Source organism: Dermochelys coriacea, chromosome 10 (genome assembly GCF_009764565.3).
Source record: "Dermochelys coriacea isolate rDerCor1 chromosome 10, rDerCor1.pri.v4, whole genome shotgun sequence".
Lineage (NCBI taxonomy): Eukaryota > Metazoa > Chordata > Testudines > Dermochelyidae > Dermochelys > Dermochelys coriacea.
The window spans coordinates 11,685,094-11,703,626 of NC_050077.1; the positions used below are offsets into that span (position 1 = coordinate 11,685,094).

Sequence of the window (18,533 nt, forward strand, 5' to 3'; positions counted from 1 at the left end):
ACCATTCCCCAACTTGGGTGTCTTCTGCACACTTCATCAGTGATGATTTTATGTTTTCTTCCACGTCATTGGTAAATAAAATCAAAATGTCACTTGGTATCAAGAACATAAAAACAACCATACTGGGTCAGACCAATGGTCCATCCAGCCCAGTATCCCGCAATGATCAAGTGATCCATCCCGTTGCCCATTCCCAGCTTCTGGCAAAGAGAGGCTAGGGACACTTCAGAGCATGATTTTTCATCCCTGCCCACCCTGACTAACAGCCATTGATGGACCTATCCTCCATGAATTTATCTAGTTCTTTTTTGAACACATCAAACCCCTCAAAAAAGTTTAAGTAAGCTACATCAAAACTATTCCCTTTACCAACCAATTTACCCCTTTCCCTTCCCACTGTTTCAGTCTCTCCTTCTCCCCTCAATCAAAAATCCCGCTAGTGTCTTAAATGAAAAACGATGCTATTTGAAAGCCAGAAAAACGAGGACATCGCAAGAGTCAACAGAATAAAAATTATGTAGTTGATTCCTTGTTAACGCTGGGTTGCCCCAATTATAGCTACCAGTGGAAGATAAGAGATGAATGCAATTCATTTCCAGCTGAATTAAAAAACAAAACTAATTTTGAATAAAGAATGCATTTGTTAAAAGGTTGGACACATATGTCCCCTTCAATTCAGGCATCAGACAGAGGTCACAAAACAACCCTGAGACTCTACAGAGGTCCTCCAGTGGAACCTGGGAAGATCAGAAAACATTAAGATAGGTAACCTTAAAAAAAATTTTCAAAAAACAATCTACTATACAAGTAACAAGAAGGATAAGAGAGGAAAGGTTAGAAAGCAACCCCACCTCCCCTCTTCCATTTTGTTGTCTTTGCACACTTGACAGCAGTATGCATAGTCTAGGTCACTGTTTCTGCTGAATAGTCGGTTTCTCCTGTTTGTTTCTCTCCTCTTTTTTTTAAAATGCCAACACATTCAAAATACAAATATGACTATAAAACCATAAAACTATTTCTAAATAACTGTTGAAACCAACTCCAATCCAATCAAGTTGATGGTACCTATTTAAAAATGACAGACCATATATTTAACAAATTTCAGCATCTCTCAAATGTGTGTACTACCCATATGGCTATACATGTCAGAAACCTGGACCCTGCTACAGGCAGACTTAGAGCCGTGAGAGGCATTTTATACAGGCTGTCAGTACCAAATCCTGAGTAAAAAGTGGTTTGACTTTCTGCAAAATGTCACAATCTCACAAAGCCCTGGCCTTTCTTCAGTCACTCACTATATCCAAAAGTGGCATTACATGCTTTTCAGCCACGTCACTGCGATGAACAAAAGCATCCCAGCACACTGCGCGCTCTCCAGTTTCCAACGACATGAGAAGGGCTGCACATACTGACCCTACCTGGCATTGCCTGTAGTGCCACCCCAGAGACAACAGTCCTTAGTAGGCTGTGCATTGTGTCAGAGTGACCACGGGCGATGGCGTCACACTCGGCATTGTGTAGCGAATTTCCCAGATCTTAATCCTATGACTCAATGAATTTCTGGGGCAGCATGTAAGACGGGGTGGGCAAACTTTCTGGCCCAAGGGCCACATCTGGGTGGCGAAATTGCATGCAGGGCCATGAATATAAGGCTGGGGCAGGGGGCTGGGGTGCAGGAGGGAGTGCAGGGTGTGTGTGTGCAGGAAGGGGCTCAAGGCAAGGAGTTGGGGTGCAGGAGGAGGTGCAGGGTGTACGAGGGGGCTCAGGGCAGGAGGTTGGGGTGCAGGGAGGGGTATGGGGTGCAGTGGGGAGGTTCAGGCTCCGACCCAGTGCTGCTGGGCTAAGGCAGCCTCCCTGCCTGCCCTGGCCCCACGCCACTCCTGGAAGTAGCCAGCACCACGTCCCTGTGGCCCCCAGGGGGCAGGGGAGGGAAGCCGCAGAGGGCTCCGCAGACTACCCTCACCTGTGGGTACCTCCCCCAAAGCTCCCATTGGCTGCAGTTCCTCGTTTCCAGCCCCTGGGAGCGGGGGGGGGGGGGGGGGGAGGATGCCTGCAGGCAAGGGCAGAGCATGGAGCCCTCCGCCTCTCTTCCAAGGGCCACAGGGACATGGTGCTGGCTGCTTCTGGGAGCGGTGGGGGGCCAACGGCGCCACGGGGGGTGGCAATCCCACAGGCCAGATCCAAAGCCCTGACGGGCCAGATCTGGCTCGCGGGCCATAGTTTGCCCACCCCGATATAAGGGAACACATCAGTGTTCACAATGCTAATAAGAAGAGGAAGAGAAACAGTATGTCACAAGTCTCTTGTTAAGTCACTACATGGTAGGCCCTTAGGATCTTTAAATTTTGCTCCATCTTTTCCCAATAAGTTATTTATGTGGTCTTATTCTGCTGATAGCCCACAGCAGACACAGAGGCATGTTTAGCAGTTAATTTCTCTTCACACAGAGGTCTGGGGCAGTGACCATCTTTTTGTTGTGCTTCTGCAATGCAAAGTATAGTGGGGTCTTGGTCCATGACTACAGCTCCTAAACACCATCATCACCAGTTTGAATACTACTTGCTTTTAAGGTAGTATCTACATTAAGAAAGTGACTGCTGTAATGCTGACAATGGCGATCAGCAACAGTTGCCAAAACTGATTTAACTGCTATTGAGTGAAATCAAGACCACCATGCACTGACTCGCAAATCACATTTTCCGCAGTGGTGTTGAAAATCGGTTCACCTAGTTTACGTCACCTCTTTGCCAATGGTTCAGGACAAACTGATGTAGATGACTGGTGTCAGAAAGAAATTAGTTTTGTAGTGCATACAGGGCTCTCAATATGCACATCCAGAGTTTGCAACACCATTCTCCTAGTAGCCAAGACAGCAAAATACATGAAAGACATAGAATTGTAATCACTCTTCTTTGGGATTTAGGTGTTGGTAGTTTAGTTTGTATATGCAATAGACACTTTAGGCCCCAGAGTGAAAGAAGGAACTTTGAAATCTCTGCAGGGACATGACAGCTAACCAGAGAGGATAAATTTTAATCAAAAACACCAATATGTTATTTACAGTATTTTTCCTTGCCATAGCAAGATTTTCATATATAACAGATAGAAATGGAAGCATTTCCAACAAGAAGTGACAAACCAAAGGCCAAAGAAGAGAAACTCCACTGAGAAGAAATGCAAGATACGTTTATGAACAGACAGAACCACTGATGGTATAAGGAAATCTCACAGTTAAGATTTCTGAATGTCTTAAAGTCTTTTGCATAATCAAATTCCCAGACATCTAGACAGACTGAGTAATGCATATTTAAACTTGTTTTCTGTAGATTCTTCTTGCTGTACTATATACACAAACACAGCTTTATCTGGATTGAATTAGGGTTGTACTGAAGGAAAGACCTACCAGACCAGGTTCCTTGACCTGCTCCTCTCATGCTGCTCCTAGCTAGCAATAACTCAGACGCCACAGAGCTAGTATAGCCAGCATGTATACTCCACCCTACAGTGCAGACAATCATGTCTGGCACGGAGGGGTGTTGTGCTCCGGGTATCTTCAAGAGGCAGATGGTCCCTTTGGGACCGTTACCAACTAACTAAACTAGGAAGGGCATGCAGACATTAGGAAGCCATAACTGGCTCCCTGATGTACCCCTTCCCCTGAGATACTTGACATAGCAGAGGATTTGGTCCACTGCAAAGTAAAAGAAATTAACTTAACTCACCAGCACAGTCACAATCAGTGAAGGGTCAGTGGATCAGAGTGGAGAGGGCAGGGACTAAAGACATTACAGAAAAAAAGCTAACCTTTCCAATGGCTTTCCACAAGCACAAGATTATTCTTAGTGCAATGACTGAGATGGACATATTACTTCCTTTTTCCTTCAAAAATAGATTCTCAAGAGAAAGAGAGAACAGTTGAAGCAGCAGTGAGCAAAGATGGAAAAGCCAGGCTAGCTGGTGAACCAGCAAGAATTAGACTAAAACCTTGTAACCAGGTTACTTATATGACATTACCTAAACACCAGAAAGAGTTTAACTCTTAACAATGAAGTGGGAATGGAGAGCCTACCTGGTTCTGGAATGGAATGAAGATAAAAATTAACACAGTCATTCCAAACTCAGCACAGGGTATGTATACTCCACAATTTAAAAAACTCACAGTAGTTTACTCAGGCTCACACAGCTTGGGCTAAGGGGCCATTCAACCACCTCACAGGATCCTAGAGCCCAGGCTCCAGCAGGAATGTCTATATCCCAATTAAAAAGCCCCTTATCCCAAGTCAGCTGGCACAGACCAGCCAAGAGTATCTAACTGAAATGTAGAGATACCTAAAGGGCCTCTCCCAAGATGGGGGGTAAAAACTGCTTGGTCAGGTTTTTCCATGTCTGCTTTAACCACTGCACAAGTTTAGAAAAAACATACAAATAAAGTTTCCTAGCTTAAAGCAATTTTTGTACAGTTTTAGAGTGCAACTGTTCTTAGGTAGTAAAGTAACATCTCACTGCCCCGCAATATACACACTGTATATGCATAGTTTACTAGTGGAAATAACTGATTTTCTTACTTAATTTATATGCAAATCAGATTTTAAAATCAGAGGATTTTTTCAGTTCTGACACTGCACTTACACATTACGAGAGCCTATAATTACTGTCCGTTTCAATACAGTAAATACATGTACAGCACAACATTGCTTGTAAGATTCCATTGTGTGCAAGTTTAGCTGGTTTATCAAGGTCTCACTATAGTAAAGAAATGGTTTTGGAGTAGTTTCACCACCGCACCCCAAAACCACAACACAACAAATTATATGCATCTCTAGATAATTGCACATGATAGCATTCAACTATATTTTCCACGTAGCTACACATCTTGGATTCACTTGTACTACATAAAATTCTCTTCAGCTATTGCATTCTGAAGATCACATAAGAGCAATCCTATCCACTCACTAACGGAATGACCCCTCCCTATCATTCTCAAAACTTTTCACTCCGTAGACCTTAAGGAGGGATGTTTAACAGGCTAGTTTGAAAATCCATATGCTAGATAATCCAAAATAACTAAAGGATGAAATCTGGGAACAATCAAGTGAATTACATCATTGTCCTGGGCTGGCAAATATTCAGATACTTTCAAATGTTAGTGGGTTTAAGAATGAAAGGCAATTAAGTTTACCAAGTATTTTATGGTACATTAATATGAAAGGTGCTTAAGAGATTTGGTTTAATATGTTTTATATTATAATAAAAACACTGCTTTTAACACACGTAACATGTAAGTGTACTTGGAATACAGTTGTACTAATATAGAAGAGGATCTCTACTGCTCTCACATGCACAAACGCCATCTGCTAACATAATGAGCCCTTCAAGGCAGAGACTCTATCCCCACTTTTTTTGGTGGGTTTTTTTCCCACCAAATGCATCCGATGAAGTGAGCTGTAGCTCACGAAAGCTTATGCTCTAATAAATTTGTTAGTCTCTAAGGTGCCACAAGTCCTCCTTTTCTATCCCCACTGTGCATCGGTATGTATAACAGAGTGAGGACCCTATTCTGAAAAGGACTCGGAATAAGCTGCTGTAATAGAAACAACGCATACCAACAGCGTGGCTGGCATGTGCTGGATGCAAGAGACGCCAGCTCTGGGACCCCCGGTGCAAATGCCAAGGAACGCTACACAGCGCGCAGCGGATCGCAGGGGCTTGCGAGAGCAGCAGCTCGAGCTGCCCTCCCTCCCCACGGTGCAAGCGGACCAGCTGCAGCGCAGCGAGGTGGCACGGCCTGGCACGGGGGGAGCCTGGGGCTCTTGAGGACATGAGCCTCCCCCGCACCGCTGGCGGCTCACCAGCTAGTCACGAGAGGGATCAGGCTGCAGGGCCCCTATGGGGCCGCTTCAGCGGGGTCCCAGCCCGGCTCTTCTCAGCGAGCCGGGCCTAGGGATTCCCGTCAGGCCGCCCGCCTCCCTCACGCGGCGCCGGGGACAGGGAGGACGGGAATCCGGGGCCCAACGCAGCACGGCCTAGTGTGCGGACTCTACGCCCCCGCGATGCCCAGGCGGGCTCCCAAGGCCCCGGTCTCTGACGGCTCCACAGGCCCGTGGGCCCCGCAGCTCGCCCCTTCCCGCCCGTCCAGTTCTGCGCGGCTCCGGCTGCCTCAGGAGGCCCCCCGCGCCGCGCCCGGAGGCCCGGCCTGACCAGGCCTAGGCCCCCGGCGGCCCAGCCACGCAGCCCCGGCCTCCGCACCTTCCTCGCTGATGTCGTCCACGAAGTCCTCGGGGTCGCTGAAGGAGATGTCGTCCTCGGGCTCCTCCGCGGGCTCGGCTTCCTCCCGCTCCTCGGCCTCCGCCTTCTCCTCGGGGGTCTGCGGGCCGGGCGGCTTCTCCTGGCTGGCGACGGCCTCCTCAGCGGCGGGCGGCGTCTCCCGCGAAGCGGGCGATGGCGGCGGCGACCGCTCCTCCTGGGAGCCGGGCGATGGCGGCGCCGGCGAAGGCCCTTCCTCCCGCTGGGGGGGCCCGTCCGGCTGCTCGGGCTCGTCCCCGGCTCCCTCGGCTCCGGCCGCCGCCGCGGGCGCCTGGCTCTCCTCCGTCTCCTGCATGGGGAGGGGGTCGCCGCTGGGCCGGCCGCGCTCACTCAGGCTCTCCGGGGAAAGGCAGGGGGGAGGGGAGTCTCCTACGGCTGGGCCATGTGCGCGAGACCCGGCGGGCATGGCGAAGCAGAACACACCAACTCCTAGTGTGGGTGTGGGGGGGGGCGGGGTTTGGAGTGTAATTTTTCCCCCAGTACCTTCCTCTCTCCACACGCTCTATAATCACCCGGCCTTCTGCTGCCTCCCGCTCCCTACAGCGCCGATGGCGACTTCAATCCCTACCTCCTCTCAAAGCCAATTCTCCCTTCTTCATACACCGCTTTGGTTTAGTCCAACATGGCAGCCCTCGTCAGCGGCCCTAGGTGAGGCCTGACTGAACCATCTTGGAAGGTGGAAAAGGGAGAGATACCAAATACACCTCCCTGTATAGACATAAAATGCTCCCAGGGTATCTGCTACTGCAGTGTATTTAAGATAAAGGGGTAAAGTGATAAAACGGTATTATAATAATAGGATAATATGTCCCTGGTACCCCTACAAATGTTGTATAATGGACATAGCCGACGCTACCAACGCCAATCGAAGGGAGGGTAACACATGATCATGGGGCGGTACTACGAGGAGACACATAGCAAACATTAGGAGACTATTTAAAACCCCAGTAAGAAGGGGTCACGTTTAGGATGGTACGGTCCAACAAAGGTCGCCACATCAGCGTGCTCTCTCTCTCTCCCCTTCACGTGGTCGGAAGAGCACTTCCGAGGGAGGTTCCAGGCGCTGGGAGCAGGGATGTGTGATCGCCATGACACTAGAGGCAAAGTATGAGCCTGAAGTGACTCTGGTGTACTCCTGATCACTCTCGTTACAGTGTGTAGGGTAACACCCATTGCTTCATGTTCTCCCTGTATATAAAATCTCCCCACTGTATTTTCCACTGAATGCATCCGATGAAGTGAGCTGTAGCTCACGAACGCTTATGCTCAAATAAATTTGTTCATCTCTAAGGTGCCACAAGTCCGCCTTTTCTTTTTGCGGATATAAACTAACATGGCTGCTATTCTGAAACCAGGGTTATGATGAAACCCCGTTTTCTGTCTGGGGCAGGGATCCTGGGAAAAGGGGTACGGAGCTGCTCACCTCCAGGGAGCCCTCGTTGCAACGCCACACCTGAAAGGGGCTAGGGTATGGCATACAGAACAATTAAGCTTTAGGGCACCATCTGCAATCTGGCAACAGCCTAAATAAGGCATGAGATGATTAGCCATTCACATGGGACCTCATGTGCAGTGAAGCTTTAGATGGATAGCCCTGAGTACTGGGACATGGGGGAGTCATTGCCTCATCAGAAGCAATAGAAATGGGACACACAAAGGTTTTCTCTGTTACTGGTGCCTGGATAAGGAGTGACTGAAAGGTACCATTTGCTGATGCAATGAGAGATAGCGACTGCCTCAAAACTGTTTAGTGAGAAGGACACCATCAACTTGAAATCTAGTAATTTTGTTAATATTACAAAAGTCTTTTCAGGCGACTACATCAGGTGCTCGGCCAATTTTTGTGATTTTATAATCAACACATTTTTCCCCCCTTTTAAAAATATTTCTGTCTCACCTACCACAAGCAAGGACACTGTCTGACAAAATGACTATTTAGGAGAAACACTGAACATAAGTCTATGTAAAGTGCAGTCAAACTCATAAAATAAAACTGGAAAACTAGAGAAAAATATTTTTTCTCTAAGCTCTTTCCATACTGTTTAAGTATCACTTGTAACAATACTGGGTTTTAAATGTCAGTGTATTGCCCCTTTAATTACCACATTTCCTACAGAGGTGATCAGCAAATGATTTTCTGAGCAAGCCCACCTGTAATTTAGGGGTACATTACTGCTAGGAAGCCATGTAAATTCTGGTAAGAACACTTCAGGCCTAAGGCCAAAGGAAAAAAGTGTGAAGTACCATTTTAAGTTTGTGACACAGTATGATGTATTCAGAGTGGCATATATAAGGCAAGATGTGAACATGGGTCTTAGAGTTGATTGTGGATATCTTCTCAATTTTAAAGTGACATTTAGGAGAAGAAACTTGAGGGGGAAAAGTCCAGATTTGTTATTTTGCAAACTAGTCACAGGATGTCACTCTAATTCCTCTCAAATCTAGCTGACTCAGTGTACCCCCGATACTGTCACGGCTAACCTGGTGGCTGAACTTTGTGACTTTGTCCTCACCCATAACTATTTCACATTTGGTGACAATGTATACCTTCAAATCAGCGGCACTGCGATGGGTACCCGCATGGCCCCACATTATGCCAACATTTTTATGGCTGACTTAGAACAACGCTTCCTCAGCTCTCGTCCCCTAATGCCCCTACTCTACTTGCGCTACATTGATGACATCTTCATCATCTGGACCCATGGAAAAGAAGCTCTTGAGGAATTCCACCATGATTTCAACAATTTCCATCCCACCATCAACCTCAGCCTGGACCAGTCCAAACAAGAGATCCACTTCCTGGACACTACGGTGCTAATAAGCGATGGTCACATAAACACCACCCTATATCGGAAACCTACTGACCGCTATTCCTACCTACATGCCTCTAGCTTTCATCCAGATCATACCACTCGATCCATAGTCTACAGCAAAGCTCTACGATATAACCGCATTTGCTCCAACCCCTCAGACAGAGACAAACACCTACAAGATCTCTATCATGCATTCCTACAACTACAATACCCACCTGCTGAAGTGAAGAAACAGATTGACAGAGCCAGAAGAGTATCCAGAAGTCACCTACTACAGGACAGGCCCAACAAAGAAAATAACAGAACGCCCCTAGCCATCACCTTCAGCCCCCAACTAAAACCTCTCCAACGCATCATCAAGGATCTACAACCTATCCTGAAGGACGACCCATCACTCTCACAGATCTTGGGAGACAGGCCAGTCCTTGCTTACAGACAGCCCCCCAATCTGAAGCAAATACTCACCAGCAACTACACACCACACAACAGAACCACTAACCCAGGAACCTATCCTTGCAACAAAGCCCGTTGCCAACTCTGTCCACATATCTATTCAGGGGATACCATCATAGGGCCTAATCACATCAGCCACACTATCAGAGGCTCGTTCACCTGTGCATCTACCAATGTGATATATGCCATCATGTGCCAGCAATGCCCCTCTGCCATGTACATTGGCCAAACTGGACAGTCTCTACGTAAAAGAATGAATGGACACAAATCAGACGTCAAGAATTATAACATTCAAAAACCAGTTGGAGAACACTTCAATCTCTCTGGTCCTCGATTACAGACCTAAGAGTGGCTATCCTTCAACAAAAAAGCTTCAAAAACAGACTCCAACGAGAGACTGCTGAATTGGAATTAATTTGCAAACTGGATACAATTAACTTAGGCTTGAATAGAGACTGGGAATGGATGAGTCATTACACAAAGTAAAACTATTTCCCCATGGTATTTCTCCCCCCCACCCCACCCCCCACTGTTCCTCTGATATTCTTGTTAACTGCTGGAATTAGCCTACCTTGCTTGTCACCATGAAAGGTTTTCCTCCTTCCCCCCCCCCCCACTGCTGGTGATGGCTTATCTTAAGTGATCACTCTCCTTACAGTGTGTATGATAAACCCATTGTTTCATGTTCGCTGTGTGTGTATATCAATCTCCCCTCTGTTTTTTCCACCAAATGCATCCGATGAAGTGAGGTGTAGCTCATGAAAGCTTATGCTCTAATAAATTTGTTAGTCTCTAAGGTGCCACAAGTACTCCTTTTCTTTTTGCGAATACAGACTAACACGGTTGCTACTCTGAAATCAGTGTACTGTATTTATCTGGCAGTTACATATTCTCCCCTGGGCCCCGATCCTCAATGGTATTTAGGCATCTAAATAACTTTGAGACTCTAGGCCTTGAAGATCTTAAGAAGGAAATTTAGAATGGCTATTTTTATGCAATGAGGGATCCAATAATAGATTTTTTCAGCAAAATTATTATTGATTTGCATATCAGGATCTTGACTTTAGTTTGCAGGAACATTAAGTGAAGGTGCTGGGGATGGAGCAGAGCTACCTTCAGACTAACCAGTCTTCCTTTTGTTACCACTCAGATTAAATACATGACCTTTCCCACCCTATCTTTGCCTTTACAGACCCTCTTCATTTGCAATAACTTTCAGCTTCTCTTCTCTTTTATTTCTTTCCCTTTCTATTGAAACTGCTTCTCTGCCCGTATGCCAACTGTTTTTCACTGCTTTTTCAGTGTGTCTCTTTCCATTCTTAATCAGCAGTTTCAGGATTGGGTGGGTGTGACAGAATGTACCTGTGTCCACACCCTACACACTGTTGTAATAATCTTGGTATAAAGCAGGGGCGGGCAAACTTTTTGGTCTGAGGGCCACATCGGGTTTCCAAAATTGTATGGAGGGCTGGTTAGGGGAGGCTGTGTCTCCCCAAACAGCCAGGTGTGGTCTGGCCCCCGCCTCCTATCTGACCCCCCCTGCTTCTCGCCCCCTGAGGGCTCCCCCGGGACTCCTGCCCCATCCAACCCCTCCGTTCTCTGTCCCCTGACAGCCCCCCCGGGACTCCTACCCCATCCACCACCCCTGGTCCCCATCCCCTGACCCCCCCCACCCCTGACTGCCTGCTACTGCCCCATCCAACCTCCCCTCTCATTCCTGATTGTCTCCCCCTGGGACCCTTGCCCCATCCAACCCCCCTGTTCCCCACCCTGACCCCCCGACCTCTAACCACACCCTTGAACTCCCCTGCCCTCTACCCACCCCCCTCCCCCTTACCGCGCTGCCTGGAGCACCGGTGGCTGGCAGCGCTACAGCTGTGCTACCAAGAGCACCGGGTCAGGCCGCAGCTCCGCAACTGCACTGCCCGGCCGCCCAGAGCGCAGCGCGGCATGGCGTGCTGAGGCTGCGGGGGAAGGGGGAACAGCAGGGGAGGGGCCGGGGGCAAGCCTTCCAGGCCAGGAGCTCAGGGGCTGGGCAGGAGAGTCCCGCGGGCTATAGTTTGCCCACCTCTGGTATAAAGTATGCCTTTTGAGGTATCATCTGAAAACTCATAATTTGCTGGTCCATATTGTCCTGTTAAAATATGTTTGGCAACATTGTATGTGAAGTTATAAGATTTCCCTGTATAATGTTATTAATGTGTTCCAAACCTGGAAACAGGTCTGTCTCAAACAAAGGAATTTGTGCTCTGCTTAATGTGCATTTAAGTAGTAAACAGCATCATCAATCAGGAAGGGTAGACAAAGAAACCTCAAACAGGTGAGGAAAAGCAGCAGGAAACATCCTTCTCCATAGATTGTCTGTGTCTTAAATCTCTGCTGGAAATGTTTTCCAAGAGGGAGACTGACACTACAAAAAGAAGGAACACCCCATGCACCCTCCCTCTCTCTTTCTGTCCACTGATTCACTGCACCAGAACGGACAAAGAAAGCAGCCATTGAACTGCAGAAGGGGTGCTGACCTAAGAAATTTAGTCAATAAGACTGTTGAGAACATGTGGTCAGAAAACTTTCCTTTGAATTTAACATAGTTTGTTAAGTTGGGCACCAGTTGCATTTTATCTTTATTTTTTTAACCATTTCTGACTTTTATTCCTCGTTATTTGTAGTCCCTTAAAGCCTATCTCTTTGTACTTAATAAACTTGTTTTATCTAATGCAGTGTGTTTAAACCAAAGTGTTTTGGAAACTCTGTTTGGAGCGTCAAGTATGTGCATATTATTTCTATAAAGGCAATAACAGACTATATACAAACTTTAATTGTCCAGGAGAGGGCTGGGCAGTACAGGACATACATTTCAGGGGGAGGAAATGGGGGAAATCTAAGACTAAGAGTGAATTGGGGTCACCCTGCAGCATAACTAAGATTGGTATGAGCCAAAGAATGGCTGGCTAGCTGCAGCACACACAGAGACATAGCTGGGAGTAACTTGCCTGCTGGAAGCTGTTTGTGAGCAGTCCAGACTGGGCTTAAGCAGCAAAGCATTGTAAAGGGCACCCAGGTTAGAGAGCAGGGATGACACAGCTACTCATTAGTCTGGACTGTACACTGGTATGTCACAGAGGGGCAGTTTCTAATGCCCAAGGTTTTAAGTACTGACAGTTAGGGCTGACCCTGTAAACTCTCTACAGGAAAACGTAGGTAAATACCCGCTATGTTTGCAGCACTGAGCCCATTGGCCCCTGCCATCTCCATGGTGCAAATGACTCAAATGTTTTTTTTCCCCTCTCTCTAGTAATTATTATTATTTATATTACACTAGTGCCTAGAGGTGTCCTATCCACCAGTCCATGTTGCCTCTTATTGTGTTATCATAAAAGTGAAATGTCAATGGCTTATGCTAAAGAAGACCTTTTAAACCCTATTCAAATACCATTTCTGCAGTTGGATTACGTTTTACCACAATATTTTTCTGCACGACTCCACCTATAATGTGCAAAAACAATTCCAAGTGAAAAATGTCATATTTGTATTGGGGCATAATAATAGTTTACGAAGATAAGTACAATCCAATCCAAGACGTATGGCTAAATGAGAACATGTAGATTCTGCTGTACATTTTGTTTACAAATTATATATCTACACAGAAAAGAGCATAGGGCCTGATTTTTAGAAGTGCTGAACATTCACCACTCCCTCCTCCTTTCCTGTCTACAAAAAGTACAAATGGCCCAGCGGATCTGATGTCCTCAAGAAAAGGGCTGATCAGTTTCACGATAGTCCTACTGGTTTGCTAAGAAGATGGAGTATCTGTGCTGTATTCTTTTAATTGAATAGTCAGTTTTACTCTGTTTTCTAATCTGTTGGGGGAGCACAGCATAAGAAGTGCTAAGGCAAGAAGGAGAAGGAAAAGGAGACTCTTTGGGTCATTCACATCTTTTGGGTGGGGAAGCAGCATGAAAAAAATTCAAGGGTGAGTGGCATGCTCATGATTACCGAGGTCTACAAGTCTCACTTTGTAAAGTACCTTTCTGTGTCTTAGTTTTCCTATGTAATAATGGGGATACTAATTACCTATCTTGCTGAAGTAAAGTGAAGATTAATTAGTGAATGTATGTACAGTGGTTTGTAAATGGAAAATGAAAAGTATTACTGTATTGTAGGTTGGTAGTATTGTAATGAGAAGATTCAGAATTCATAAACATTTAAATTTTACATTCCCTCTGCTTTCTTGGCTGTGTTTAAAAAAAACATTATGCAATATGTCTTATTTATTTATATTAGAATCAGCCATATAGTTCCAGATTGAGAAAGATCTGTTGGTAAAATAAGATGGGAGTTATGCATGTCTGAAATCCTCATCTGATGTTCCTTTAGAAAATACATCTGTAGGACAAGTTTTCTTATTTTTGAATGCTTTATGATGCATAAAGGAAACAACATTAGTTCCTACTGTATTTGTATCTCATGCCTCTGTTAGAATGATAACTATAAATATTGATACAATATTTTTCCAATATCTTTGGAAAACACTTTAGATACTTATTTCATAGTGATGTTGCACAGAGGTTGACATGCATCATAGGTTTATATTGGCTAGAAAGCAAAACATGTTATTGAAAATGTTGAATTTTAGGGACATTGGGGAACTTTCTGATTGTGTGATCAGATGTCAACAAAACTTCCATGCCATTAACAAAAATTTAGACTCTGCAACAACAAAATCCAAAAGTTTTTCCGCAGTCTCTCAAAGGGCAGGGCTATTGAGGTAAGAAATTTAGCCCTGCTTTGACATCAATGACAGGTACTGACAGCACAGAAGGGGCTGAACTTTTCAATTAATTATTGATACCAACTTATTTGGCTGCTTAATTTGTTTCTCATAGTATGTGTGGTGATATCTGTAAGGAAGTTTATGTCTCCAGGAGCCATTCTGGAGAGCAACCACTTTATAGTATCCCCTTCTGGTTTCCAGTACAATGTTAGTTCTACCTTCAAGCAAAAGCTGTCTCTGTCAGGTAACTGGTCCATGGATTGGTCACTTACATAATGTTTTTTCTACATTTTATGATGTCTTATTTATTATGAATCAATATTATAATTTAACTGCTTTTACAGTACTCCAAGAACCTCAGCAGCAGGCAGAGATTACCACTTGTTCTAGTATTTTTGAATTTAACAGGGTTGACTGTGAGAAAGCTGATGGGTCCCAAAATTATCCTGAAGCCATGAAACTTAAGCATGTGTTTAAGTGCTTTGCTAAATCAAGGCCATTGTCATGAAGTGGTGTTGTGATACCATGGCATTTAGATGGAATACAATGATGTCTGGATGTGATGTACTCCTGCCAGAACATCACAATGTTGTGTCATGATCACGCAGCGTAATGGTATTGCATCAGAATGCTGGAGTAGCAACACTGGATCAGAACAGTTCATCGCTATGAAACACCAGAGCGTGGGCATCAGAACATCTCCGGGCCTTGCTGGAGTGGGACGCCGGTGATGTGCAACATGTGTCAGCTCGCAGTCTGTCACTGGGTGGGAATGTCGAGAAGTGTCATCATAACAGGTGGCCGGCCAGGACTTCAACAGATTAAGTTATTGTTGTGGTGACAGAAAAAAGATGAGGAGAACTTGTGGCACCTTAGAGACTAACACATTTATTTGAGCATAAGCTTTTGTGAGCTACAGCTCACTTCATCGGATGCATTCAATGGAAAATACAGTGGGGAGATTTATATACACAGAGAACATGAAACAATGGGTCTTACCATACACACTGTAAGGAGAGTGATCACTTAAGATGAGCTATTACCAGCAGGAGAGCGGGGGTGTGGGGGACCTTTTGTAGTGATAATCAAGGTGGGCTACTTCCAGCAGTTGGCAAGAACATCTGAGGAACGGGGGGGGGGGGAATAAGCATGGGGGAAATAGTTTTACTTTGTGTAAAAGAATAAATGGACACAAATCAGACGTCAAGAATTATAACCAAAACCAGTTGGAGAACACTTATATCTCTCTGGTCACTCAATTACAGACCTAAAAGTGGCAATTCTTCAACCAAAAAACTTCAAAAACAGACTCCAAGGAGAGACTGCTGAATTGGAATTAATTTGCAAACTGGATACAATTAACTTAGGCTTGAACAGAAACTGGAGGTGGATGGGTCATTACACTACGTAAAACTATTTCCCCATGTTTACTTCCACCCCCACCCACCCCCCGTTCCTCAGACGTTCTTGTCAACTGCTGGAAATGGCCCACCTTGATTATCACCACAAAAGGTTTTCTCCCCCACGCCCCTTCCTGGTATAGCTCATCTTAAGTGACATTCAAAAACCAGTTGGAGAACACTTCAATCTCTCTGGTCACTCAATTACAGACCTAAGAGTGGCTATCCTTCAGCAAAAAAGCTTCAAAAACATACTCCAATGAGAGACTGCTGAATTGGAATTAATTTGCAAACTGGATACAATTAATTTAGGCTTGAATAGAGACTGGGAGTGGATGGGTCATTACACAAAGTAAAACTATTTCCCCATGTTATTTCTCCCCCCCACCCCACCCCCCACTGTTCCTCAGACAATCTTGTTAACGGCTGGAAATAGCCCACCTTGCTTGTCACCATGAAAGGTTTTCCTCCTCCCCCCCGCCCCACCGCTGCTGGTAATAGCTCATCTTAAGTGATCACTCTCCTTACAGTGTGTATGATAAACCCATTGTTTCATGTTCTGTGTGTGTGTCTATCAATCTCCCCTCTGTCTTTTCCACCAAATGCATCCGATGAAGTGAGCTGTAGCTCACGAAAGCTTATGCTCTAATAAATTTGTTAGTCTCTAAGGTGCCACAAGTACACAATAGCCTTCCAAGGGAAGCAGTGGGGGCAAAAGATCTATCTGGTTTTAAGATTCTACTTGATAAGTTTATGGAGGAGATGGTATGATGGGCTAATGGGATTTTGGTAAGTAATTGATCTTTAAATATTCAGGGTAAATAGGCCAAATCCCCTGAGATGGGATATTAGATGGGTGGGATCTGAGTTACCCAGGAAAGAATTTTCTGTAGTATCTGGCAGGTGAATCTTGCCCATATGCTCAGGGTTTAGCTGATCGCCATATTTGGGGTCGGGAAGGAATTTTCCTCCAGGGCAGATTGGAGAGGTCCTGGAGGTTTTTCGCCTTCCTCTGTAGCATGGGGCATGGTTGACTTGAGGGAGGCTTCTCTGCTCCTTGAAGTCTTTAAACCGTGATTTAAGGACTTCAATAGCTCAGACATGGGTGAGGTTTTTCATAGGAGTGGGTGGCTGAGATTCTGTGTCCTGCTCTGTGCAGGAGGTCGGACTAGATGATCAGAATGGTCCCTTCTGACCTTAGTGTCTATGAATCTAAGTCCTCCTTTTCTTTTTGCGGATACAGACTAACAGGGCTGCTACCCTGAAACTCATCTTAAGTGATCACTCTCCTTACAGCGTGTAGGGTAACACCCATTGCTCCATGTTCTCTGTGTCTATCAATCTCCCCACTGTATTTTCCACTGACTGCATCCGAGGAAGCGAGCTGTAGCTCACGAAAGCTTATGCTCAACTAAATGTGTTAGTCTCTCAGGTGCCACAAGTCCGCCTTTTCTTTTTGCCGATGCAGACTAACAGGGCTGCTACCCTGAAACCTGCTCCGCTTCATGAGGCCCAGCTCCCTCCCGGCACGGGGATCCCATCAGCCCCTCTGTGTCTCCTCCCCACCGGGTGTCCCCCTCTCCCTGCTGGGGCCCCTCATCTCCCCCCCCCCCCCCGCCGCTCAGCCTACAAGGCCCAGGAGCCCCGCACGGCTCCCCCCAGCCCGGCCCAGGGGAGTCGGAGGCTCCAGCCCCGCCCGGCCCCGCCCCTCTGACAGGCGGGCTGAGCAGGAAGCGGAGGGAGGCCGCGGGGATCCCGGGCTCACATGACCGCTGGCGAGATGGACGGGGAGGTGCCCGCGGGCTCGGGGGGAGCCGCCACAGGTACGGGCTGCGTCCTCCCCCCGCAAGGGAGCCGGGCGCCGGAGGGGGTGTCAGGGTCTTTTCCCCTCCCCTCCCCCCGGGGCCGGGCGCAGGAGGGGGGTATGTGTCAGGGTCTCTTCCCCCCCTCCCCCCTAGGGGCCGGGCGCAGGAGGGGGGTATGTGTCAGGGTCTCTTCCCCCTCTCCTGCGCCCGGCCCCAGGGCGGGTGGGGGGGATGTCAGGGTCTCTTCCCCCCCACCCCCCCCCGGGGCCGGGCACAGGACGGGGGTATGTGTCAGGGTCTCTTCCCCCCCCCCCCCAGGGGCCGGGCGCAGGAGGGGGGTATGTTTCAGGGTCTCTTTCCCCCCTAGGGGACGGGCGCAGGAGGGGGGTATGTGTCAGGGTCTCTTCCCCTCCCCTCCCCCCGGGGCCGGGCGCAGGAGGGGGGTATGTGTTAGGGTCTCTTTCCCCCCCTCCCCCCCAGGGTCCGGGCGCAGGAGGGGGGTATGTGTCAGGGTCTCTTCCCCTCCCCCCCCCCGGGGCCGGGCGCAGGAGGGGGGTATGTGTCAGGGTCTGTTCCCCCCCTCCCCCCTAGGGGCCGGGCGCAGGAGGGGGGTATGTGTCAGGGTCTCTTCCCCTCCCCTCCCCCCGGGTCCGGGCGCAGGAGGGGGGTATGTGTCAGGGTCTCTTCCCCTCCCCTCCCCCCGGGGCCGGGCGCAGGAGGGGGGTATGTGTTAGGGTCTCTTTCCCCCCCTCCCCCCCAGGGTCCGGGCGCAGGAGGGGGGTATGTGTCAGGGTCTCTTCCCCTCCCCCCCCCCGGGGCCGGGCGCAGGAGGGGGGTATGTGTCAGGGTCTGTTCCCCCCCTCCCCCCTAGGGGCCGGGCGCAGGAGGGGGGTATGTGTCAGGGTCTCTTCCCCCTCTCCTGCGCCCGGCCCCAGGGCGGGTGGGGGGGATGTCAGGGTCTCTTCCCCCCCACCCCCCCCCGGGG

At 47.7% G+C, this 18,533-nt stretch overlaps 2 protein-coding genes and 1 long non-coding RNA gene across 5 annotated transcripts in view; 1 reads left to right on the forward strand and 2 right to left on the reverse strand.

Annotated features, from left to right (window-relative positions):
* Positions 1–6,904, reverse strand: part of EIF3B (eukaryotic translation initiation factor 3 subunit B) — a 34,335-nt gene extending 27,431 nt beyond the window's left edge. The window contains exon 1 of one of the 2 annotated variants that reach the window (XR_006274624.1): positions 6,247–6,902. Coding sequence is in view for 1 of the 2 variants with exons in the window: in XM_038419070.2 (XP_038274998.1) it covers positions 6,247–6,709 (463 nt within the window). In the remaining variant the exon portion in view is untranslated. Of the gene's footprint in view, positions 1–6,246 lie in introns of both variants that reach the window. The other variant, XM_038419070.2, reaches the window with a different exon arrangement.
* LOC122456019 lies at positions 628–5,390 on the reverse strand. Its single transcript, XR_006274625.1, has 2 exons — positions 2,741–5,390; positions 628–737 (listed from the first exon to the last, which is right to left on the reverse strand). It is a non-coding gene; the product is annotated as an uncharacterized LOC122456019 (long non-coding RNA).
* A 10,332-nt stretch (positions 6,905–17,236) lies between the features above and the next one.
* SNX8 (sorting nexin 8) overlaps positions 17,237–18,533 on the forward strand; it is a 30,399-nt gene continuing 29,102 nt past the window's right edge. Inside the window, exon 1 of one of the 2 annotated variants that reach the window (XM_038418561.2) lies at positions 17,237–17,566. In XM_038418561.2, the coding sequence (XP_038274489.1) occupies positions 17,509–17,566 (58 nt within the window). In that variant the 5' untranslated portion in view covers positions 17,237–17,508. The remainder of the gene's footprint in view (positions 17,567–18,533) is intronic. The other variant, XM_038418562.1, reaches the window with a different exon arrangement.